Source organism: Cavenderia fasciculata (genome assembly GCF_000203815.1).
Source record: "Cavenderia fasciculata unplaced genomic scaffold Scf_EUAJFUG02HR96I-5, whole genome shotgun sequence".
Lineage (NCBI taxonomy): Eukaryota > Evosea > Eumycetozoa > Acytosteliales > Cavenderiaceae > Cavenderia > Cavenderia fasciculata.
The window spans coordinates 3259581-3276175 of record NW_004457624.1 but is presented as its reverse complement, the minus strand read 5'-3'; the positions used below and the strand labels follow the sequence as shown (position 1 = coordinate 3276175).

At 36.5% G+C, this 16595-nt stretch overlaps 10 protein-coding genes across 10 annotated transcripts; 8 read left to right on the top strand and 2 right to left on the bottom strand.

Annotated features, from left to right (window-relative positions):
* Positions 1 to 216: 216 nt before the first annotated feature.
* Positions 217 to 1785, top strand: DFA_12316 (uncharacterized protein; the record flags this gene model as incomplete). Its single annotated transcript, XM_004366003.1, has 1 exon — positions 217 to 1785. One exon carries the CDS (start codon positions 217 to 219, stop codon positions 1783 to 1785), a length of 1569 nt encoding a protein of 522 aa, XP_004366060.1.
* Positions 1786 to 2443: 658 nt separating this feature from the next.
* DFA_12315 (uncharacterized protein) lies at positions 2444 to 3088 on the top strand (the record flags this gene model as incomplete). The annotated part of the gene is made up of 2 exons (XM_004353929.1): positions 2444 to 2739; positions 2944 to 3088. The coding sequence occupies 2 exons, from the start codon at positions 2444 to 2446 to the stop codon at positions 3086 to 3088; spliced, it is 441 nt and encodes a 146-aa protein (XP_004353981.1).
* A 183-nt stretch (positions 3089 to 3271) lies between these two features.
* DFA_12314 (uncharacterized protein) lies at positions 3272 to 3958 on the top strand (the record flags this gene model as incomplete). Its single annotated transcript, XM_004353927.1, has 1 exon — positions 3272 to 3958. One exon carries the CDS (start codon positions 3272 to 3274, stop codon positions 3956 to 3958), a length of 687 nt encoding a protein of 228 aa, XP_004353979.1.
* Positions 3959 to 4043: 85 nt separating this feature from the next.
* DFA_12313 (uncharacterized protein) lies at positions 4044 to 5029 on the top strand (the record flags this gene model as incomplete). The annotated part of the gene is made up of 2 exons (XM_004353925.1): positions 4044 to 4758; positions 4878 to 5029. 2 exons carry the CDS (start codon positions 4044 to 4046, stop codon positions 5027 to 5029), a joined length of 867 nt encoding a protein of 288 aa, XP_004353977.1.
* A 495-nt stretch (positions 5030 to 5524) lies between these two features.
* On the top strand, positions 5525 to 7416 carry lysS (lysine-tRNA ligase; the record flags this gene model as incomplete). The annotated part of the gene is made up of 2 exons (XM_004353923.1): positions 5525 to 5538; positions 5889 to 7416. 2 exons carry the CDS (start codon positions 5525 to 5527, stop codon positions 7414 to 7416), a joined length of 1542 nt encoding a protein of 513 aa, XP_004353975.1.
* Positions 7417 to 7773: 357 nt separating this feature from the next.
* On the bottom strand, positions 7774 to 9102 carry DFA_12311 (putative transmembrane protein; the record flags this gene model as incomplete). Its single annotated transcript, XM_004353921.1, has 3 exons — positions 7774 to 8733; positions 8806 to 8891; positions 8997 to 9102. The coding sequence occupies 3 exons, from the start codon at positions 9100 to 9102 to the stop codon at positions 7774 to 7776; spliced, it is 1152 nt and encodes a 383-aa protein (XP_004353973.1).
* A 2132-nt stretch (positions 9103 to 11234) lies between these two features.
* Positions 11235 to 12494, top strand: mpgA (mannose-1-phosphate guanylyltransferase; the record flags this gene model as incomplete). Its single annotated transcript, XM_004353919.1, has 3 exons — positions 11235 to 11444; positions 11541 to 11888; positions 11973 to 12494. 3 exons carry the CDS (start codon positions 11235 to 11237, stop codon positions 12492 to 12494), a joined length of 1080 nt encoding a protein of 359 aa, XP_004353971.1.
* A 285-nt stretch (positions 12495 to 12779) lies between these two features.
* Positions 12780 to 14628, top strand: DFA_12309 (Succinyl-diaminopimelate desuccinylase; the record flags this gene model as incomplete). Its single annotated transcript, XM_004353917.1, has 5 exons — positions 12780 to 12895; positions 13061 to 13398; positions 13476 to 13627; positions 13713 to 14428; positions 14478 to 14628. The coding sequence occupies 5 exons, from the start codon at positions 12780 to 12782 to the stop codon at positions 14626 to 14628; spliced, it is 1473 nt and encodes a 490-aa protein (XP_004353969.1).
* A 72-nt stretch (positions 14629 to 14700) lies between these two features.
* Positions 14701 to 15471, bottom strand: DFA_12308 (uncharacterized protein; the record flags this gene model as incomplete). The annotated part of the gene is made up of 3 exons (XM_004353915.1): positions 14701 to 14854; positions 15021 to 15428; positions 15467 to 15471. 3 exons carry the CDS (start codon positions 15469 to 15471, stop codon positions 14701 to 14703), a joined length of 567 nt encoding a protein of 188 aa, XP_004353967.1.
* Positions 15472 to 15661: 190 nt separating this feature from the next.
* On the top strand, positions 15662 to 16086 carry DFA_12307 (uncharacterized protein; the record flags this gene model as incomplete). The annotated part of the gene is made up of 2 exons (XM_004353913.1): positions 15662 to 15837; positions 15936 to 16086. The coding sequence occupies 2 exons, from the start codon at positions 15662 to 15664 to the stop codon at positions 16084 to 16086; spliced, it is 327 nt and encodes a 108-aa protein (XP_004353965.1).
* Positions 16087 to 16595: the final 509 nt, after the last annotated feature.

Genomic DNA, 16595 nt, shown 5'->3' with positions numbered 1-16595 from the left:
CTCGAAACTCAATCCATACAGAGGAATCACCCCATTCATCAATGTCCAATCAAAATTGATACCACATTTGCCAGATGGCGCCAAATGTTTTTTTGATCATTGTGATGATTATCTTTTAAACCACCTCGAGGTTAAAATGCTTTCATACCATTCCCAAACAATCAAAAAAGGTTTTTAAAATAAATAATTATTTTATCTATATATCTCACAACCAATATGACAACAACTATTCCACACACAATACAATCACAAATCATTAGAGAATGTTTGTTGGAATGGAATGTCTTTTCATTGCCAACAAATACTCAAGGATTACAATATGTTTGTAAAAGATGGTTTCAATTGATATCAAATCAACCTAGAACTATTCACGTCACTGAAGACAACATCCAACCTTTTCTAAACACTCTTGAAAGAATGCAAGGTACAGGGACAAGTGACCCAAACCCACCAGCCGATGTCAAATCAACAAAAACCAAAGGAAAAAAAGACGTTGTTGCCAAAACCAAAGATCAACAACAAGAAGACTGGAACCTTGCCAAGAATGTTACTTACTTGCTCTGGGGTGTTGATACCTATGATGAAAAGAAATCAAAGGTACAGAGAATATGTCGTCTCTTACACAATTGTCCAACCATCACTCACATCAAAACCAATCATGTCGGTTTGTCATTGTTTGAAAAGAATGAGTGTCTTCCCAAGAACCTAATCCACTTTGCTGCTGAAGCTGACCAAGAATCTTGCTTTGTTGGTATCGACGGTCGTCTCACCTCTGTGTACGGTCAACTTGCCAAATGTCCATCTATCGTATCAGTTGACATTTCAGTTTTCAGTAGTGAAGGCCGTGACCCCAGAGAATTGGAAGAAGAATTCACTCCATTCCTCGCCAAAAAGAACAAAGAGGCTAGCGGTCAACTGACACACATCAGCTATGACAGTGAGATTATGGAGTTTGACCACTTCAAAACTCTGACAAAGTGCACTGACCTTGTCTCTCTTAAACTCAATGTATATGGTGGAGCCAGCCCAATCGATCTGTCATTGATAGCCAAGGTACTGACCAACAATCCCAACCTCACCAAACTGTCTCTGCGAATGTCTGATCGTAGTGAAGGACACAAAGCACTCTACAAGGCCATCTTTGCACATCCATCGTTGCGATCACTTCAAATCAACTTTTATTATGACACTGAAGAGCAAGTACAAGAGTTAATCGAGATGATCTCAACCAAGAACAAAAAGATAACCGATCTAGGGTTCAGAGGATCAGATGATGAATCCACAGTCACACTACTCGAAGCATTGTCAGAGGCCGACAATCAAGTGGTTACACATTTGAGACTTGGTGCTTGGAATGAAGATATCCGATCATCGTTGGTCAAAGGTATACCTGCACTAACAAAAGTCACTTTGAAAGGACTTGAAAAAGACCCAATCAAACCTAAACCAAAATCTAAATCCAAAGCCAACCCCAAAGCTAAAGTTCCCCAACTCAGAAAGACACAAAGCAAGAAGAAGCAAGTTAAAGAAGAATCTGAAGAGGAGGAAGAGGATGAAGAAGATAAAATGGGAGAAGATGATGGTGCAGAGGTAGGAAGTATCAAGAAAGTATCACATGCATTAGATAAAATCATTACAACCTATCAACTAATTGCCAATGCCAGTAGTGCTGACAATGATGATGATGATGATGAGACGTCAATTATCACGATCAAGTATAGCAACAAACCAAGAATCCTCCCAAAAGAATACGATATGGAAAAGCATAGTGAATTTGATCATTAAGTTTATAATTTCATACTATATTTCCGTAGGTCTAGTCAAGCAACATACTGCGAAGAAAGAAGACCTTCAATTTAAATAAATAAAAAAATGATTTAAATAAATAAAAAAATGATTTAATTATTTTCATCAATATATTTATATTTATTTATACCCAGTCACTGGGCTGCTTTCATTTCCAACTAACTGGCAATGTAAATGATGGCTCATTCATTGATTACCATCAAGTATAGCATCAACAAACCAATACTCTGGGATCAAGAATAGGATTATAGAAAGTATAACAAATATTCTATTAACATTAAGTTGTTTGTAGTATAATATTATCAGTCTAGTGAGTTGAACTCATTATCTTAGAAGGGTGTCATCCAAACCACGAAATAATCCCCCTTTGTACAATCAAAATTGAGACCACATTTGCCGGTTTTTTTTGACCACTGCGATGATGATCTTTTAAAGTGCTTCCATACCATTTCCAAACATCTTTTAAACCGCGAGGTTACGTGTGCACAATCAATATGATCATTCTATTTAAAAATAAATAAATATTTAAATTTAATAATGCAAGCTGGATCGTCAGCACTACAAAGAGTCACAATCAAGGGAGCCCAAACCAAAAGATGACCCAATCGCCAACCCTAAACCCGAAAAGACAGAAAAGATGAAAATAGTCAAAGATGAAGATGATGAAGATTATGAAGAGAAAGACAATGATAAAGACGAAGAAGTGAAGGAAGAAGAAGATTATGAAGAGAAATACGAAGAAGAGGAAATGAAAGAAGATGAAGATTATGAAGATTATGAAGAGGAAGATGAAGAAAAAGAAGAAGAGGTAGGAGGAGAAGAAGTAGGATGTATCAAAAAAGTATCACATGAATTGGATACAATCATGACAACCTATCAACTGACTGCCAATGCCAGTACTACTGCTGACAATGCTGATGACAAGTCATCATCGTCAATGATCACGATCTAGTGTAGCAACAAACCAAAACTCTGGAACCAAAAATATGATACTGAAAAGCATGATGAATATTAACATTAAGTTGTTTGTAGTTACATAGTATACTCGTTCTTTTAGTTGCCCTCATATAGCTCAAAGAAGATGATGGTGGTTGTTGAATATTTTCTAAAATAAAATAAAAAATTAAAATTAAATAGTACAATTAAAACACAGCGGTTGGTGTATTACATTATTAATCATCGTCCAACAAAAAGTGGTTGGAGAACTAGTAAACAATCCCTTGCCCCACCCCCCTTCCAACATTCAATGGGTTTAAACGCAACCACCCACTTCCCAATTTAAGTATTCCCAGCTTTCTTTCTCCTCCTCCTCTTTCTCCTTCTCGTGCAATCAAAATCAAAGGATGGCGCCAAATGATGATGGTGAAGAAGATGCTTACTGTCATCATACCATTCTCTACCTCTATTTTAAAATATAAATATATATTTATATTCTATATTTGATTATATCAAATCCAATACAACAATGACAACTACAACTATACCACACACAATACAATCACAAATCATCAGAGAATGTTTGTTGGAATGTAATACTAAATCATTGCCAACCAATAGTCACGGATTACAATATGTTTGTAAACGTTGGTTTCAATTAGTATCACATCAACCTAGAACTATTCTAGTCAATGAACACAACGTAGAAAAGTTTCTAACGACTCTTGAAAGAATGCAATGTATAGTTGGCACTACAACCACCACTGATGATCAAGATTGTTGGAACCTTGCCAAGAATGTGACATACCTGATATGGGATGCCGATACTCTTGGTATGGATGATGAAATCGAGGAAGAGAAGGAAATGAAAGGGAGAATATGCCGTCTGCTACATAACTGCCCAACCATCACACACATCAAGACCAATCATCGGAGTCTGTCATTGTTTGAAGTAGACGATTGTCTTCCCAAGACCCTAGTCCACTTTGCTGCAGAGGCTGACCAAGACTCTTTCTATGTTCGTGACTGTAGTCGTCTGGCCTGTGTCTACGATCAACTAGCTAAATGTCCATCACTCGTATCGGTCGACATTGGTATTTTCAGTCGTCTTTGTCGTGACCCAATGGAAATGGAGAAACATTTCAACCAATTCCTAGACAAAAAGATCGTCGTCGTCGTCGTCGTCGTCCAGTCAAATGACACACATCAGCTATGACAGTGAGATTAGAAAGTTTAAACACTTCAACCCTCTGGCAATGTACACCAGTCTTGTCTCACTCAAACTAATTGTATATGGTGGAATGGGCCCAATCGATCTATCAATGATAGCCAAGGTGCTGACCAACAATCCCAACCTCACCAAACTATCTCTTCGATTGTCCGAGGGTGCCAAAGGACACAAAGAATTCTACGACTCCATCTTTGCACATCCATCACTACGATCACTTCAAATCAACTTTTATTTTGACACAAATGACCAAGTACAAGAGTTTATCGAGATGATCTCAACCAAGAACACAAAGATAACCGATCTTGGATTCAGAGAGCATGATTATAGAGTAAAGCCAGCACTAAATATAGTCGCCCTACTCAAAGCATTGTCAGAGACTGGTGGTAATCAAGTGATTACACATTTGAGAATTGGTGCTTGGAATGCCGCCATCAGATCATCGTTGGTCAAAGCTATGCAAGCTGGATCGTCAGCACTACAACGAGTCACAATCAAGGGACCAAAAGATGATCCAATCGCCGACCCTAAACCCAAAAAGACACAAAAGAAAAAGAGACAAGTAGTAGAAGATGAAGATGATGAGGATGAAGATTATGAAGAGGAGGTAGAGGAAAAAGAAGAGAAGGAAGTTGAGGAAATGGTGGAAGAAGTAGGATGTATCAAGAAAGTATCACATGAATTGGATACAATCATGACAACCTATCAACTGACTGCCAATGCCAGTACTACTGCTGACAATGCTGGTGACAAGTCATCATCATCATCACCGATGATCACGATCAAGTGTAGCAACAAACCAATAATCCTCCCACAGAAATATGATTATGGAAAGCATGAGGGGTAACTTGTTTGTAGTATTATAGTTCTTTTCTAAAATTAAATAAAACAAAATATTACAAATAAGATGAAGAGAGACTACTCGACGACGAAGATGAAGATGATAATGAAGGTCAAGATGAAGATGAAGAAAAGGATGAAGATGAAGAGGATGAAGAAGATGAAGATGAAGAGGATGAAGAAGATAAAGTAGAGGAAATGGTGGAAGAAGTTCAATGATGACAGATTCATCATAACGATCAAGTATAGCAACAAACCAAGACTACGATACTGAAATACATGATGAATATGAACATTAAGTTGTTTATATTATATTATTACAATGTGCAGCATTACAAGCGTTGAATGCAATGAAGAGTCACGTTACAAATAAGGTCATTCGGTAGAGCAATCCTTCTTTTCGGTTTCATTGAACAAAAAAAAAAAATGAAAAATAAAAAAAAACAAAACGACTTTCTCTCTCTGTTCAAAATTTTGAAAAATACAAAGCAAGTAGTTTAGTTTGTTTTAAAGCTAAAGAGTAGTTTGTGTGTTAGTTCCTTCACTTTTCTCATTCTCTTCTTAAACTCGAGTTGTTGGTAAGATTAAAAAAAGACACAGGATATAAATAGCAGCAATATACCAAGTATACTTCATCATCATATTCTAACCAACTTTAACTTTTTTTACTATAGTTGTATTATTTTATACTACCAAATTATATAAATACATAAAATGCCACCAAAGCCGTAAGTATTGTATAATACTACCTATAACTAATTGAATAAATCAATCCCATTCCTTGCTACATCATATACATATACATATACATATTCCAATCGTCAAATTAAAGTCAAGATAAAGAGAAAGAGAAAAAAAAAAAAGAGATAAAGTGTCGGTTTCGGGAAACGAAAAAGACAATGCACAATGGCAATGACAATTGTTTGATTAGATTGAATCGAATAGATATAGATAGATATATATGATATGATATGATAGGGATGGGGGAGATTGTAGGATAAGATACAGAAGACTATAATATATATATACGTATGTAGGATGAAGATATTAATATTTTTTGGTCATTTTTTTTTTTTAGAGCCGCCAAGCAAGATGCTGAAGAGGATTTCGATCCATCATTATATTTGGAGAATCGTACCAAGCAATTGAACGAATTACAAACCACTGGATTCAATCCATGGCCACACAAGTTTGAAGTGACCCGTTCAAACCCAGAGTTTAAGAAGGAGTTTGAACACTTGACCGTCGAGGACAAGTGCGAGACTGTTGTCACCATTGCCGGTCGTGTCAAGAACAAGAGAGCTGCCGGTAACGCTTTGTTCTTTTACGACGTTGACAACAATGGCGTATCATTGCAATTGTTGGTCAACAAGAAGGAATACACCTCGGTCGAAGAGTTTACCAAGATCAACTCGATCCTCCGTCGTGGAGATATCATTGGTGCCAAGGGCAAGCCCGGTCGTTCCAAGACTGGCGAACTCTCATTGTTTGTGTCAGAGATGTTCCTCCTCTCGCCATGTCTCCACATGTTGCCACGTGTCGCTCTCACCGACCAAGAGACCCGTTTCCGTCAACGTTACCTCGACATGATCATCAACGACAATGTCAAGCGTAACTTTGTCATCCGTTCCAAGGTCATCCAAGGTGTGCGTCGTTATCTCGACAACCTCGGTTTCGTCGAGGTCGAGACCCCCATGCTCAACATGATTGCCGGAGGTGCCGCCGCCAAGCCCTTCAAGACCCACCACAACGCCCTCTCCAAGGACATGTTTATGCGTATTGCCCCAGAGCTCTACCTCAAGCAATTGGTCGTCGGAGGTATGGACCGTGTCTACGAAATCGGAAAGCAGTTCCGTAACGAAGACATTGATCACACCCACAACCCAGAGTTCACCACCTGCGAGTTTTACATGGCCTATGTCGACTACAACGACCTCATGACCATGACCGAAGACATGCTCAGCGGTATTGTCCGTGACATTCACGGCACCAACAAGCTCAAGTACCATCCAAAGGGTACCGACTCGGAACCAATCGAGATTGATTTCTCCACCCCATGGAGACGTATCGATATGATTCCCGAACTCGAAAAGTGTCTCGACGCCAAGATCCCAACCCCCTACAACTCTGAAGAGTGTCGTCTCTTCCTCATCGAGCAATGCAAGAAGCACAACGTCGACTGCTCGCCACCACAAACCACCGCCCGTCTCCTCGACAAGCTCGTCGGTGAGTTCCTCGAGAGCCAATGCACCAACCCAGCCTTTATCATCAACCATCCAGAAATCATGTCGCCACTCTCCAAGTACCATCGTACCATCCCAGGTTTGACCGAACGTTTCGAATTGTTTATCAACCAACGTGAAGCTTGCAATGCCTACACTGAACTCAACAATCCATTTGTCCAAATCGAACGTTTCGAAGAACAAGCCAAGGCAAAGGCTATGGGTGACGATGAAGCTCAACTCATCGACACTGTCTTTACCACCTCTCTTCAATATGGTCTCCCACCAACTGGTGGTTGGGGTCTCGGTGTTGATAGATTCGTCATGTTACTCTCTGATACTTATAACATCAAGGAAGTTATCCTTTTCCCTGCTATGAAGTAAAAAAAGTAAATTAAATAAAAAAGAAAAACTATTTTCAAAAATCAATCAAAACTATAAAAAAATTTAAAGTGATAAGATCTTTAATTTGTTATATAATTTAAATTGTACAATATATTTATAAAAAAGAGAGAAAAAAAGAATTTATTTAGTTGTTCTTTTTTTTTTTTTTTTTGTTTTGATTTATTTTTTTTGTAAAATAAATAAATAAATAAATAAATTGGATTTAGATTGGAAATGAATTGTAATCGATCACATTCAATATTTAAATATCAATTGGTGGGGGGGGGGGGGGGGGGAGAGAGATTAAATTAAATTAAACTATAACGATTATTATTATTAATTAATTTCTTTTAAAGTTTAAATTAATAAACCAAAGACAATAAATACAACAAGTGAAAGGGATGGGATGAGAGTGATGGCAAAGGATGACTTTTCAACACCGACACTTGGATCCCAGGTGATGGTGTCTGGTCTGACAGCATCGAATGTTTGGACGAGGAATTGACCGGCCAAACCAATGTTGGCGGTGGCGTCAAACTTGACGAGGAAGTCTGGGGCATCGCCTTGAGCAAATCCTTGGGCGTTGGTGATAACGTTGGCAGTGCCAGCGGTACCGTTGATTTGGGTGTCGACAGTGGTGACAAATTCAAACTTGCCTTGGACGGCACCACCGCTGATGATACCACCTTGGACATTTGAGTTGAATGAAGCGTCGACGTTGGCAGAGACATAGGCAGAGATGAGAGCAACACGAGAGTTTGGATTGGTCGATGGACCGGTGCTACCACAACTAAACATTGGGTCGGCAGACGAACATAAAATGGTTGGCTTGTTGACCGATGAATCAAAATATCCATTGATTTCAATATCAATCTTGGAGGTTTCTGATGAGATGGTGGTACCTTCAATTTCAACTGGTGCGTCAGAGACGGTGAAACGCAAGGCTACCAAACCAGAGTCGGCGAGAACATTGTAAGCCTTAAAGTTGATTTCAGTTCCGTTTGACAAGGTGGCCTTGAGGTCGGTCTCTTGCTTGGAGAATTTGTAGGATGGGTTGCCGAGCAATAACCAACCTTCAAGCTTATCTTCACCGATTTGGAAACCGTCTTCACCGTTGGTCTCTTCGTATTCGGCAAGAGCGAAAAGCTTATAAATGGCAGCAAAGGCTGCAACAGAGCCGGTGGCTCCACCTGTCGTGGTAGCACTACCGCTTCCAGAGGCATAGGCTTGAGTATAGGTAATGAAATTACCAATCGATTCAAATGTGAAAATACTAGTATCAAATGAATAAGATACATTATCATCACCAAGTACGCTCTAAATAAATAAATCAAAAAAAATTAATATAAATACTTATTTTTTTAACCAAAAATATGAATTAAAACATACACCAAAAACAGATGCTCCAGAGAATACCATGGTTTGGGTAACTTCGCTGAGTGAAATGACGTAGGCTCTAACAGCATCGTTACCGACTATTTTGTTATTTAAAGAATTATTAAATAGGAAATGTGTTAAAATCTATTTATATGTATGTTTTTAAAAAACTATTGAGACTTTGATTTGATTTGATTACATACTTTCTAAAGAGACGAGACCATCAAAGTTGGTTGATGCCAATGAAGCATTGGATGCAACTGAAAGTACAGAGACTACAAATAATAAAGCTAAAATGATTCTATTCATTTTAATATAATATAAAGTTAATAATAAATAATATTGTTACAAAAAAAGCGTAAGTGAAATAAAATAATAATGAATGTGTTGTTTAAACCAGCTGCAAAGTAAGGTCCTTTTAAAGGCTACTACCCGAGCATTTAAATTAAATCCTCAAAAATATGGGTAAATCATGCATGGTTATGATAAAAGATCAATCAAAAAATCTCCTCGGACAGTACAAAAAACGGTTGTGCAAAGTAGTGTTTGCAGAGTAGAGTTGGGGGTGGTAGTCTGCTACTGTTTTTCTGTCGAAAGGTTGTGTTTTGGTGATCTTAATGACGACGATTGTCTCTTGCAGCTAAAGGAATTGTTCACAAAATTGTGTGAATTCTCTGAATAAATGGTGCCATCAGAGTCGATGGCTGTTCGCAGGTGCTGGTATCATCTTTTGTCTCACACTTTCATCTCGGCTCTTCTCTTCACGATGGAACTGAGACCATCTAAAAGACAAAAAAGTCTATCCACGATGCTATGATGGTGCATAGGCTCACTATTCATTGGGGGGATCCGAAAAGACGCAAGCTTTTGAAATAATTTTTGTTTTGGTTCTGATAAAACAATTGTACCCTGATTTCTTTTCTTGTTTTAATTTTAATTTATCATCACCTCCAAAGATAGAAATAAATGGTTCAGTTGAAGTTCTAATTTAGCTAAACTACATCAAAAGGGGTAGCTCGTCTTGTCCGAGGTTAATTAATTTAAAGAGAGAAGATCGACTATTACCTGATTACTTGTTCAATTAATGGTGGACAAGGATAAGACAGGACAACTTTTAATCAAACGAACGATACAATGTTATTATTATTATTATTATTTATCTTTCCAACCCGACAAAACCTAACAATTTTTCTAAAAGTATTTTTTTTAGTTTTTTTTTTGAGCAAACCAAAAGAGTACTTTCGTCTTTTTGGATACCAACCTCAAAAACCGTTTATAAAGTCAAATATTTAATTAATTAATATTTTGTTGTTCTCTTTTTTGAATCTAAAACCTAATTTAAGAATAACTATAGTTTTTTAGCCAAAGTTTGAAATACACAAATACATTACACACTACCACTAATTGTATAATTTAATATCTGTATATATTTACATCACTAACTAGTCTGAACACAAATTCATAGTTCATAGTATACTTCTACTTTAAAGGTAAGTTATTCTTATTCTTGATTTGCTTCTCGTTTGTTTCAAGTGTTCTCCTCTCCTGTCATCCATCATCTTCTCTACTCTTTTTAAAAAGGGAGTCAAAGTAAAAGTCAAAAGAAAAGAGCGATACGATATATATATATAAATATAAAATATAAATATTTATAACAAAGAGAGATATCTTTCCTTTTCGGTCGACAACCGATTCAATTTGAAAATAAGCAACAACAACAAGTTCAACTACCTCTGATTTTTTTCATTTTTTTATTTTTATTTTTTTTATGGGTGTTGATGATGATGAGGCAATGTCACTCAAAGGTACAAGACAAAAAGACACCCACATCCTACATACACCTAACAACATCAAAGTCATTTGACCATTGACCCGAGAGTAATAACAAAAGCTACCAACAACAACAACTAATAGTAGTAGTAGTAGTTTTAGTTTAGTTACATGTATGTGAAATTAAAATCGACCCAATCATCATCTTCATCCATAGCAGTACAAACAATACCAACTGAGATGTGAAATTTAACAACACATGACCCCCACCCACCACAGACAACCTCATATTATATTTTCGACCCCACACCTTTAATTCAATTTCAAAGAGCAGTGCGTCATCACCAAAATACACTACATCTTTAGCAGTTCAATTCAATTTCTCTCTCTCTCTCTGTGAGCTTATTGTTATTGTTATTGTTATTGTTTGTACTGTATTTGGTATATTCATTCATTCATCCCATCTACTACACTGCACCATCATCCATCTACCCATCCATCCATCCCAACTCATTCAAAGTTTAATTGTAGTAGATATTAACCTAACCTTACCTTTCTATTTTATATAGATATCTATATATATACACAAACTGTATCATCATCATTATTATTATTATTTAGCGCTTTAGATACTTTTACTTTTTTTTTACATATATAATATAAATCAAATCATGAAGGCTTTAATTTTAGTTGGAGGTTTTGGAACTAGACTTCGTCCATTGACATTGTCTGTACCAAAGCCAATTGTCGAGTTTGCCAACAAGGCTATGATTTTACATCAAATCGAAGCATTGTGCAAGATTGGAGTAAATGAAGTTGTCCTTGCTGTAAACTATCGTCCACAATTAATGTCTGCCTACTTGGAACCATACGCTGAAAAGGTAAAAAAACAACAACAAAAAGAAACATAGATATAGATGTGACTCACTATGTACAAATGTGACTAACTATGTTTAATTTACTTTACTTTTCTGTAGTTGGGTATTAAAATTTCATATTCACATGAAACTACACCATTGGGTACAGCAGGACCATTGGCATTGGCAAGAGATTTGTTAAACGACGGACAACCATTCTTTGTATTAAATAGTGATATTATTTGTGATTTCCCATTTGGCGATTTACTTCAATACCACAAAGCACACGGTAAAGAGGGAACCATCATGGTTACAAAGGTTGAGGAACCTTCCAAATATGGTGTAGTAGTATATAAAGAGGAAAATGGTCAAATTTTAAAGTTTGTCGAAAAACCACAACAATATGTTGGTAACAAGATCAATGCTGGTATTTATATTTTTAATCCTTCAATATTAGATAGAATTCAAGTATGCAAATATAAACAAAAAACAAATAGAAAAAAAAAAAGATATATATTAATTATTTATTTTATTTTATTTTATGTTTTGTAGCCAAAACCAACATCAATTGAAAAAGAGATTTTCCCAGCCATGGCAAGTGAAGATCAATTATATTGTATGCAATTGGAAGGTTTTTGGATGGATGTCGGTCAACCAAAAGACTTTTTAATGGGTATGGGATTATACCTCAATTCACTAAAGAACAAGGAACCAGAGAAATTGGCAAGTGGTCCAGATATTATCGGTCCAGTCATGATTGATCCATCTGCCATTATCAAGCCAGGTTGTTTGATTGGACCAAACGTCACAATTGCCCCCAACTGCGTCATTGAAGAGGGTGCTCGTCTCGTCAACACTACCGTGCTCCAAGGTGCCACTATTGGCAAAAACTCTTGGATCAAGTCATCCATCATTGGTTGGGAATCAACTATTGGTAAATGGGTGCGTATGGAAAATACTTCAGTCCTCGGAAAGGACGTACACATTGCCGACGAACTTTACATCAACGGTGGTAAAATTCTTCCTCACAAATCCATTTCATCTTCAATTCCAGAACCAGAAATTATTATGTAAAAAAAAATATATTGATTCAAACAAACTATCAAACTGTTCCCTCCCAAAAAGATATAAAAGAATGGAAAAGAAAAAGAAAAAGAAAAAGAAAATAAAAACACTAATAAATATAATAATAATATTTGAAACTAAAACAATCACAAGTAGAAAGAAAAAGAGGTATGAAAAAAAAATTAAATTAAATTGATTTTTTTTGAAAAAGAATCCCGCAGAAGCTAACCTTTCAAATTGAGTGCATTGTCTCTTCATCAACACACACATCTCATATCTATCTATTTATCAAAAATGACATTAGATATTCAAAAGGTTAAAGAGTTCTCAAACAAGGTTTGGGACGAACAAATCATTCCAACTCTTTCTAAATACATTGAAATCCCAAATCAATCTCCACTCTTTGATAAGTATGTACTATAGTATAGTAACATCAGATGATATAGATAGTTTTTTAGTAAACAATGTTTAAATATAGAAAACAAAATAGATATCAAATAATTGTTTGTTGTTTTAATATGATCATATTACTTACTTGTTCTTTTTCAAATCTCTTAATTATATGATCTATCTAGGGATTGGGCAACTAATGGATACACTGATCAAGCTATGCAACTCATTTTCAACTGGGTCAAGGCTCAAGATGTAAAAGGAATGTCTGTTGAAATCAAGACTATTCCAGATCACACTCCAATCATTTTCATCGTCATTGAACCAACACGTGAAAACCCAAAGAATGTTTTGTTGTATGGTCACATGGACAAGCAACCACCTCTTCCAGAGCTCTGGGATGCTGATTTGGGTCCATACAAGGCTGTCGTAAAGAATGGCAAATTATTTGGTCGTGGTGGTGCCGATGATGGTTACAGTACCTTTGCCTCTATTGCTGCTGTTCAAGCTCTTCAACAACAAAGTAATTAAGATAATATTAATAATAATAATGATATCCAATAATATTTCACATGACACTAACTTTTTATTTTTGTCTAGACATTCCACATGACAGATATGTTATCATTATTGAAGGTTCAGAGGAAAGTGGAAGTGTTCATTTACCAGCTTACATTACCAAGCTTGAAAAGGAAATCGGTGTTCCAGCTTTGGTTGTCTGTTTGGACAGTGGTTCTGGAAACTATGATCAAGTATGTCAACCCCATAATTATAAAAAATATTATATATATTACATATATATATATATATTGATTAATTAATTTACTTTGTTTTTAGTTATGGATGACATCAAGTCTTCGTGGTGTATTGACTGGAGATTTAACTGTAAAGGTTTTGGATCAAGCCAGTCATTCTGGAAGTGCCTCTGGTATTGTTCCATCATCATTCCGTATTGCCAAGCAATTGATTAGTCGTATCGAAGACGAGTTGACTGGTGAAATCCACAAGGATCTCCAAGTTGAAATCCCAAGCTACCGTATCGATCAAATCAAGTTGTGCTCTGAAGTACTCGGTAACACCATCTTTGAGGAATTCGAATGGGCTGGCAAAACCCACCCAGTCACCAAGGACTTGATCCAACTCCACATCAACAAGACATGGAAGCCAACCCTCTGTGTCACTGGTGTCGAAGGTATCCCACCATGTTCCAACGCCGGAAACGTCTTGAGAACTCACACCACCCTCAAGTTGTCTGTCCGTCTCCCACCATCGATGACTGCTGAAAAGGCCACCAAGGTCTTGAAGGAAATCCTCGAAAAGGATCCACCATACGGTGCCTCTGTCACATTCAAGTGTGACAAATCTGCAACTGGTTGGGATTCTCCAGCCGTTCAACCATGGTTGGATGCTGCTCTTGGAGAAGCTTCCCATACCTTCTATGGAAAGCCACACGTCTACATGGGCGAAGGTGGCACTATTCCCTTCATGGGGCTTCTTGGGTACGCCGTTTGCGATATAGGGTTTACCTATCTTTTAATCTACAGTACTGTAGGGTACCTTACTAATTTTCTATTTCTATTTCTATTTCTATTTTTTTTTTAGTGAAAAGTTCCCACAAGCTCAATTTGTCATCACTGGTTTGTTGGGTCCAGGAAGCAATGCTCACTCTGGTAACGAATCTTTGGATATCGAGTATGGAAAGAAGTTGTTGGGTTGTATCATCTATATGTTGGATCGTCAAGCCAAACAATAAACTTGAATCAATCAATTTACAAGTTATATTATTAATTATTTTTTTATTTTATGGAAAGCCACACGTCTACATTCAAAGGTGGAACTGTACGCCTTCATGCATCTTATCGGGTATGCCATTATCCTTTTCATCTACATGGGGTGTATCCTTGTTATTAATAAATTTGTTTTTTCCAATTTGAACTTTATAAAAAGGTGAATAGATTGAGAATACTTTACAAATTATACTAAATTATAATTAACTTTTTAAAACTCACTTAGATTATAATATATCTATTTTAAAATACATTGAAAGAAAGATTTTATTTTGGTTTAACCATCATAGTCTATGATTAGGGTGAATATTGGTGTATGGTACAAGGAATCGCATATGCGGTCAAACAATTGACCTACTTCTTGAATTTTGATGCCTTTTGAGCCTCTTCCTTTGCCTTGGCCTTTGCCTTGTACTTTGCCTCGGCCTCGGCACTGGCCTTTTTCTCTGCTGCAATCCTATTGAGATAATTTTCCATCATATTACCTAATGGATTGTCTTTTTTTGCAATTCTCTTTTTTTTTTGTTGTGTTGCGGTGGTAGTAGTAGAGATGGAAGAAGATGAAGAAGTTTTCTTTTCCTTTTCTGAATATTCTTTTCTCTTTTGACCACTTTTAGAATTTTGCTTTTCTTTATCGGCCATTGACTTGGTTCTTGATGGTGTTGGTGTACCTGAGCTCGTTCGTTTTGGAGGGTTATATTCATCTTTAGAGGATGAAACCCTTTTTGGTGTACTTGTCGTCGAGTTGGAAGTAGTACTAGTAGTACTAGTAGTAATAGTAGTACTAGTAGAGGTACTACTGACCCCATCTTTATATTGATTTTGATCAACTTCATAATCACTTTCATCTTTGAAAAGGATGTGCTTGCTCTTGATGGCTTGGTCGAGAAGTGGTACACCAAAAACAATATATCTATTTCAGATTTGTTTTCTCTGCACACTGGGTACCTCAAAGAGTTTGCTCACCAATATAATGAAACTCGGGCTAGTCAATTCAAAATGACTCCAAGACAACTCAAGGCCAAGTACTTTGAATTGAACCATGCTCTCAAACCATTTAGTCCAAAAGAGGAACTTTATCTCTATGAATTGGTCGAACAATATCCAAAGCTCCAAGATATTATGATGCCTTTGGAAGAAGAATTATTACATTCAGATGCCAAAATCAAATATAGGTATGTTATTTATTTTATATTGAATTATACATTACCAACTCTTTTGCTCTTCAGAGTTGAACAAATTAGACAAGTGGGATATTTTATTGGTACCCTAGTATTCTAAAGGTGTTAGCGAATGGATTGCCAACTCAAAGAATGGATTGGATTATGATCAACTCAAAAAACATTTGTGTCCAATTCCTTGGGTTTCATCAATCAAGTATCGTATGTTGCTTTTCTACTCTATTCTTTTTATTATTTGATTAAAAAAAACTATACAATGAAATATATTTATCAAGTTTGGTCAATTAGGTTATGAAGACAAGGTAGTCGAAATGGTAAGAGTGCTTTTTTCTTTATCACTCAAATTGATTGAGACGCCATTTCCGATTCGATTGGCCTTGACAAACGATTTCAAAGTTTATTGCCAAAATTGTATGTATAGAGTAAATGTTTTGAATTGTTCTTACCATTACTAACTTTGTTTTTTGATCACTGGGATCCAGCAACACACTACGATCCAAAATGGGACAAGAGTTGTTCGACTAACAGACTCCCATTTTAACCGTTCTGACAATTAAATGTGCAGAGTTTACAACTTCATTGCAAACGATTGGTCTCCTTCCCAAGATAAAGAAAAGCAAGACTCCTTTGAAGGTGGTCAAAAGAGAAAAGAATATTCAGGTAGCAGTCCAATCTCTGCATATTCTTTTCTCTTTTAACCACTTTTCGAGGAGTACTATGCTGGCCTGGATTATCAAGACCTAGTCGACTGC